At 33.0% G+C, this 7801-nt stretch overlaps 1 protein-coding gene across 2 annotated transcripts in view; it reads left to right on the forward strand.

Moving 5' to 3' along the window:
• The first annotated feature begins 2204 nt into the window (after positions 1 to 2204).
• The window catches only part of LOC111397506 (probable ADP-ribosylation factor GTPase-activating protein AGD5), an 8024-nt gene continuing 2427 nt past the window's right edge, over positions 2205 to 7801 (forward strand). The window contains exons 1-8 of one of the 2 annotated variants that reach the window (XM_023024471.1): positions 2206 to 2460; positions 3424 to 3505; positions 3712 to 3770; positions 3938 to 4028; positions 5513 to 5567; positions 5657 to 5747; positions 5853 to 6075; positions 7469 to 7676. In XM_023024471.1, coding sequence (XP_022880239.1) covers positions 3981 to 4028; positions 5513 to 5567; positions 5657 to 5747; positions 5853 to 6075; positions 7469 to 7676 — 625 coding nt within the window. In that variant the 5' untranslated portion in view covers positions 2206 to 2460; positions 3424 to 3505; positions 3712 to 3770; positions 3938 to 3980. Of the gene's footprint in view, positions 2461 to 3423; positions 3506 to 3711; positions 3771 to 3937; positions 4029 to 5512; positions 5568 to 5656; positions 5748 to 5852; positions 6076 to 7468; positions 7677 to 7801 lie in introns of both variants that reach the window. The other variant, XM_023024470.1, reaches the window with a different exon arrangement.

The raw sequence follows: 7801 nt of genomic DNA on the forward strand, positions 1-7801 counted from the left end.
TATTTTAGAATGGAGATTTGATGAAGAATATGTAGTTAAAAAATAAAAAAAAAATTTAAATTTGTGTGTAATATTATTTATTAAAGAATGTGTAGTTAGAAATAAGATAGAGAAAAAGGTATTTTAGATATAATGGGGATCAAACAAGTGCTAAGTAATCGAAGACATTTTCAAAGTAGTGAATAATGAAAGACATTTTAAATTGAATAATTAGCACAAAACGTTCTTACCTTTCAAGGTTTTTTTTTTTTTTTTTTAAAACGTCTCTATCTTTCTTTTTTTGGCAATTTTTATCCTCACATCCTCACATTTACATTTTATTGTGACAACATCATTCCATCCACTCATTGTTAAAATGCTCTGTTAAAACTAATAAAATGAGATTTTTCTTTTCAAAAAGCAAGGGTAACAAGTAATAAATCATCCATACACGAGCAGCAGTAGCCTAGGTGGGATATGTGCTTTTTGCCTCCAAAAAAAGCTTGGAAATTTATTCTCTTCATTTCCTGTACCCATTTTCCATTCATCTCCTTCATTTAGATTTGAACAAGGAGGTGGCACCATCGCCACAACCCTTCAAGCCCACCACCGTGGATCTTCAAGATTGTATTCTATTTTCAAGAGAAGCAAATCTACTACTAGTAATACAAGAGAGGGTATGCATTTCTTGAATGATTCAGAAGATTATAATTCAAATAAAATAGGGTTCTAATTATTTCTTTACTTAACAAAGCCTAAGAAAATTGTAAAGAACTGTAAAGATTCAAACTTTACATCAAGTGACAAGAAGAAAAAAGGTCAATTTGTGGCGATTAATGAGAATGATCAGATCTGTGAATGGACTAGAAGAAAGAAGATCAATTTGGCTCAAAATACGTAGGGATCGTCTTCACAATTTTTAACAAAGATAGGGATGTTTTATACAACTCCAATTTAAAGGTAGGGATATTTTTCGCAAAGACAATGTAAATGTAATGATGTTTTGTGCAAAGACAATTTAAAAGTATGGATTATTACAATAAGTTAAATTTCGTTTTAAAATGCAAAGAAGACCCATTCATCTTCTCCATTCATATTTATTGTCCATTCGCTTAATCACATTTTAATTGGTCTTATTACTTTACCCCTTATTTACATCTTCGGTAAACACAAAATGGGGATGAACATCCCAAGTTTATTAACCACATATTCATTCTCTTCATATACCATTTCAAAATTCTATGAGCAATGAAGTATTACAACGACAATAATTCTTTTCAACCAGAAATACACTGTCTTTTACATCATTTTTTCTTATTTATTGAATGAAATAATTCTTTAATTTTCATATTATTTTTAATTTTGAACATTTAAAGAAGGTGGCGAGAAGAAAGCCACAATGAAAAAATAGGTTGGACAATGTTACCTTGGCTTTTTGAAAAGAAAAATCTCATTTTATTTGTTTTAACGGAATATTTTAACAGTAAGTGGACGGAAGGACGTTTTCCACAATAAAAGGTAATGGTGGGGGAAAAATTGCCAAAAAAAGAGAGGTAGAGACATTTTTCACAAAAACCTTGAAAGGTAGAAACGTCTTGTGTTAATTACTCTTTTAAATTTTTAGTTGCCAAAATTCATCCACTTCAAGGTTCAACGAGCAATCGAAAATTTGACAATTAATTAATTGAGTGATAGGCGTTACCGTATGCATTCCATTAGTCACGTCATCACCAATTTCGTTAAAGGATTGTAATGAATGTTATGCGAGTGAGTAATTTCCAATGTTTGGATAAGTTTAATGGTCAAAACTAAATATCTTAAATTTCAGTGAGCAATCAAAGACACCAACATATGTTGAATGACCATCAGGACAATTAACTTGATGAAAGAGAAGTTTTTAGATGGAAAAATTGTAAGATCAACCTCTAATCTATTGATCAAGTTTCAATTTAACCCTTAAACTTTTAAATAAAATTGCTTGTTAGTCCCAATTGCATTTTGACCCCTAGACCATTTAACATTGAGTTTTGCTATATATACATCGGCTTCGTTTTGAAGTAGGCTCTTAATACAAAAGAGGGGCATCAGAATGTTATAACGATGTACAGATATGATTTTCCTTCATTTTCTTTAAACGTTTACCCAAAGTCTTGGCACGTGTGAAAGTACAGCACCGTCCACCAACAACTTCAGTTCACACAGAAATACAAATCAAAAAGAGCAAAAATGAAGGAAAAAATTAAAAGAAAAGAGGCGAAATAAAATAAAATAGTCAATCAAGAAGATCGACTTGTCTTTTCTCTCCTGACCCTGTTCTCTACGCAATTTCACGGTCGACGGTGTAGGGAGAGGAGAGAGAAAAGCGATCAGAGCACGATTCTGATACTATCTTTCATCTTTCACTTCACTGCACGGTCTGGGATAATCACCATGAATGAGAAGGCGAACGTTTCCAAAGAGCTTAATGCCAAGCACAAAAAGGTCCTTAATCTTTTTGGATGATGTAACTTTGTCACTACAATTAATATTATTTGATCGTTTCTGCCTGGATCTTAAAGTTTTGACCTCGATAGATGTTTTTCGTTATAGTGATTCTTGTTATGAAGGTAATTTTTTATTCAGATTTGGGGTTTATTTTATATATGTATGTATGTATATCTTTGGATTGTTTTGTATCTTAGCGAGATGATTGGATATGATTATGTCATAAAAGTGGAGTCTTAAAGTGTTGTTTAAAGTGGACTATACGTGAATTCTAAATTTGAGATTCATTTAAGTTATAAACTATGTATTTAATCCTGGTTTAGGTAATTGGATTCATTTCATTGGATAGAAGATGTTTTTGAGCTTGGTTTGCGTATTTACATCAAGACATTTTGTGAATTGAACGATATAGCTGTAAATTTTTGTGCTTTTGTTGCTTATTGTTTGTCGCATACCCTGAATTGCTCTGTATATAGTAACCAGTTAGCCATCTCGTGCAATTATTTTGATTAATATTTGATACTGATCACTGTATCTATTTTACTGTTTATTGTGGTTCAGTCTATTATCTCTACTTAACATGGAAAAAGGTAAAAGACAATTTCCAATGGTTTGTGGTTGTCTTGGAATGAGAATTTCTATTTCGACTATATGCTTTAGCCACGTTCCAAGCAAACTGGTTCTAATAAGATGTAACATAAAATTATGAAGGCCGGTGTCATAACTTGTGTGTTGACAAAGGCATAGAGATTTAGATAGCAGTCCCTATGATATTTGTTCAGTGAGATACCGCAGTAGACATGAGTTACAGGGACCTTGTCAAATTAAGATTAATATACCGCAGCACTTCATTTCCTTGTTTTAAGTCTGATTGTTTACAGAACTTTCATGTGCCTCTGCAAGTATTTGTTTTGATTCATGTTAATCTTTGTTAACTCTTATCATGAATCACTGCACCAGAACTTTGGGTGGGGGATTCACTGAAGTATTGAAACGAAAAGATTAACAATTACCTGAGAGGAGCAGGCTAAGGAAGCGAAAAGTGAATTTCTGTTTCTGCACAGCTACTTGTTTACATGTTTAATTAATAAATCTTGGTTCCTTATTTGCTTTTTTACTTGACATTTTTATTCTTTTAGATTGTCTATTTAGTTGTTTATTTCTCCCTATGGAATTGGCCTCTTGGCATAGTTTCTCAATCTTTGTGATTCTTATGATGTGATTTGTTAATAATCTTTATGTTTCCAGATTTTGGAAGGTCTTCTTAAATTGCCAGAAAACAGGGAATGTGCGGATTGCAAGAGCAAGTACGTATTTTAAATTATTCACAAATTGTTTACATTAAAAATGAGAATATATGAATGCAAAGCTGACTTAGAAATTCTGCATCTTAGCTTATTATTTAATTAGAAAGTTAGACAGCTATGTTTCTTAGGCTGTTTAAAATTTTAACACTTTGCTTTTAAAATTGCAGAGGTCCTCGATGGGCTAGTGTGAACTTAGGCATATTTATATGCATGCCATGCTCTGGGATCCATAGAAGTCTTGGAGTACACATATCAAAGGTGATATATTGTTACTTCAGTTTTCTTTGCATTTTTTTCTTTTTGCATTTTGTAGAGACAAACTGATTTATGCATAAATATGGGAAGTGATGTATAAAGGTGAATTCGTTCAGAAGTACAAATTTTGTCAGTCAATTAGTCAAAGTCAAAATCCGCATACAGGTCTAAATTATAACATAAAAACTAAGATAGTGCCTTGATATTTTCAGTGCTTCAAAATGATTTCCTGTGCTATTAACATGTACTTTCCTGTCTACTCGGCTTGACATTGTTTATGGTAAACACTATTTTTGTTTGACATGGTAAATCATCCATTTTGTTTGGTATTAAGTGCCTAACGTATTGGACCTTCAGAAATACATCCATTTTGTCATTGGTTCGGAGATTCATATTCACATCGTTAAGAATTGAATTCCGAGGGAATGAATCGAGATTTCCAAACGCTCGTCCAAGTCATTCTTTCATGATTAGGTAGGACGTATAAGGCTTTTGGTCTTTAAATAATAAATATCAAACCACGTTTGTTTGGGTGATCTGTACAGGACAAGCCATTTTGTAATAACATAGGATAAGTCTTATTCATGTATGTGCACATAGGATATTCCTGTCTTTGTTTTCTGTCCATCTTAAGATGTATTTTTCTATAAGAAAAAAGGTGGAAAGGTAGCTTTAAAGTCTGAAAAGTACATAATCTACATCTTCAACCTACTTGCTTCACCATTCATTGTTGTGTTGGCTTTGAAGGTATTTCTGCCAAGCATATGTATTAGTTCTAGATCTGCTGCTCGCATGTCCATGGTTAATTTATTGTATATGATGTATCTTTTCTCAGTCTCTTTCGGTTTCCAATGGTGACTTCTTAATACTCTGAAATGTGTAATGTTTATATTCCCAGATTTCAAGGGTGTTTGGGACATATTTGATGAATGTACCGAATGTTTAAATTCAAAAGTATTTTAGAGTAGACGTCAAGTTATACTTAACGGGGAACTGTATATATTAACCATTAAATAGAGAAGGAGTAGGATGATTAGGAAAAATATGTAGTTCTCTGTCAATATCTTTCAATCTTACTACTGTTCACTGAAGTAGTTTTTATGGGAAATTAGCTCTATCTAACTTCTTTTATAATTTCTTGTTGGCATTCCATAGAAAATATGACTGTGCCTCCTAATCCGCTTTTCTTCTATAAATATAGCATGCACAAGGAATTGTGTAAGCTACATTACTATTTAGCCTTTGAACACTTGGCCATGATGAATCTCACTTTCTAATATTAATCAATTGGGCATTCATTCATCAGCTAATAATCAATTTATGAACTTCATCCTTTATTACTTATCTTCAGCTTCCTAAATGAATAGCTGTTTCATTGTGATATTTCTGGTCAATATTTCAGCTTCTCCCACGCATAGATGCAATTTACTGATACCAATGTCATTTGCAATAGGCTCGACTGATCTTTTTGTGCGTCTTTTTTGCAGGTGAGATCTGCTACACTGGACACATGGCTTCCTGAACAGGTTGCATTCATTCAATGTAAGATTTTTCTTGAGCATGATTTTTTCCTGTAAATGTAAATTAGATAAGAATTTTTTGTAAATTAATTTATTTTCTTGTTTATATAGCAATGGGAAATGAGAAGTCAAACAGTTACTGGGAGGCAGAACTTCCCCCGAATTATGATAGAGTTGGGATTGAGAATTTCATTCGTGCTAAGTATGAGATTTTTACCCTATGAACTCTTCTATACAGTACACACAACTTTATTTCAACAATGTTCGACTCCAGAATTGAATCGAGGCATGCCTCATCTTAATTAAGGTATGAGGAGAAGAGATGGATTCCGAAGGATGGGAAATCCATGTCACCAGTGAGGGGACAAGAAGAAAAAGCTTCTAGTCGGTGGCAAAGACCAACTGATGGTAACGGGTATATTAGCAATTCTGGAAATTCTTCTCATGAGAACTTTCAAGCACCTAGTGCAAAGGAAAATATTCCTGCTGCAAGAGTTACTCCCCCCATGCCTCCTAAAGGACCAGAACCTGTATGTTAAGTTGTATATAACTCGTTACCCTTTCCCTTGTTTACCCTGTATTTCTGTCAATTCTCTGTTGCTTTTTTGTTGTGTTTCTGGTAAAAATCTACATCACTCTTTGTTATTTAGGGGGTGTCCCAAACTTGGATTTTAATGGATTTTGAAAATCCATATAATTCTAAGTGGCCTCAACTATCATTAAAATCTGAGTGTCTCCAACTTGGGTTCTAGATTCTTTAGAAGTCTAGATTTCCCCAATAACTAGTGGATTTTCTGAGGTTTTCATTAATTGGAAGGATTTTAATAGATTTTAGTGGATTTTGGAGCGCATATATAAATACCAAATTTTTAGGAATTCTAGCCCGACACCTCAGATTTTCATAGATTTTTTAGTTGGTTTTGAGCCCATAGTTGATTTTATTTTATTTTTTTGTAAATTCATATTCAATTTGCATGTTTGTGCGCACAGAGTGATCAAAGTAAAAGGACAACAAATACATGTTTTACGAACTCATTAAAATAAAATCATTAGATTTTTATTTGTGAACTACTAATAAATTTATAATGTAAAGCATTTCAAGATACAAACTCTTTCCTCATTTTAATCCACACAACACTCTCTTGTTTTCACCATAACTATGCACTCAATGCATCTCCTTTATACAAACCCTACAAAAATTCTATTTTGGACACCAAATAATAATAAAATAATTAGAATCCATAAAAACTCATCATATTCATTTTGATTTAATAAGTTACATTGTACTGAAAAAAAGTTGGTTTTAATATTTCAAATCCATGAGAATCTGTAAAAATCTATAGTATAGAATTCTGATAAAATCTTATGAATTATGTGGAATTCTGTTCAAATCCATTAAATCCATGAAATTCATAAATCTTAAGAAATTTATTAAAATCTGAGTTAATGTTTTCCGTTCCACAAAAGGCGATACATTTCTTGGTCAAGGTGGACTTCATGAGAAGAGGTTTAAAGCATGAAAATCTTTGGTGAGAACAAGGGATAGTGTCATCAAGCATGCGACCTTAATATGCACAAACTATTAGTATACTCAGATTATTCACGGTCCCCATACTGTTAACCATGTTTAGCTGTGGATGAAGAGACTACAGTTCATCAAGCATGCAACCTTGAGATGCATAAATTATTAGTATGCTCAGAGTATTCATGATCTTCATATTGCTAACTATGTTTAGCTGCGGACGAAGAGACTACAGTTCATCCTCTATTCATCTTTTGAATTCTCGAATCTGTTTGATAGTTGATATTGTAGTACATACTTGCCTATACACGATAATTTTGGTTTAATGTATACTAATATTTTTTATACCTCCAGAAAGGTGAAACTTTAGACTGAGGCTGACTTGTTTGTCTGGAAAACAGATTGCTCCTGCTCCTGTTCCTCAACAAGTGATTCAGAAACCAGAGCAGTCTACTCCTGCTGAACCTTCAAAGCAGGTCACTGATGCTGTCATCTCTCCTAAAGTTGATTATGCTACCGATCTCTTCAATATGCTTTCTATGGATGGTGGTAGTGAAAATGCCTTGGGAGAAGCTTCTGCAGATGATATTTCATGGGCAGGATTCCAGTGTATGTCAGTTGTTCACATTTTGGTTGATCTTTCTATCCCTTTTTTTTTTTCTACTCCACGTTTTGCATATCCGTTACTAGACTGGGTAGTTTTCTTCTTCTTCTTCTTCTTCTTCTTTGGTTGG

The sequence above is a fragment of the Olea europaea genome, chromosome 7 (assembly GCF_002742605.1).
Source record: "Olea europaea var. sylvestris chromosome 7, O_europaea_v1, whole genome shotgun sequence".
Lineage (NCBI taxonomy): Eukaryota > Viridiplantae > Streptophyta > Magnoliopsida > Lamiales > Oleaceae > Olea > Olea europaea.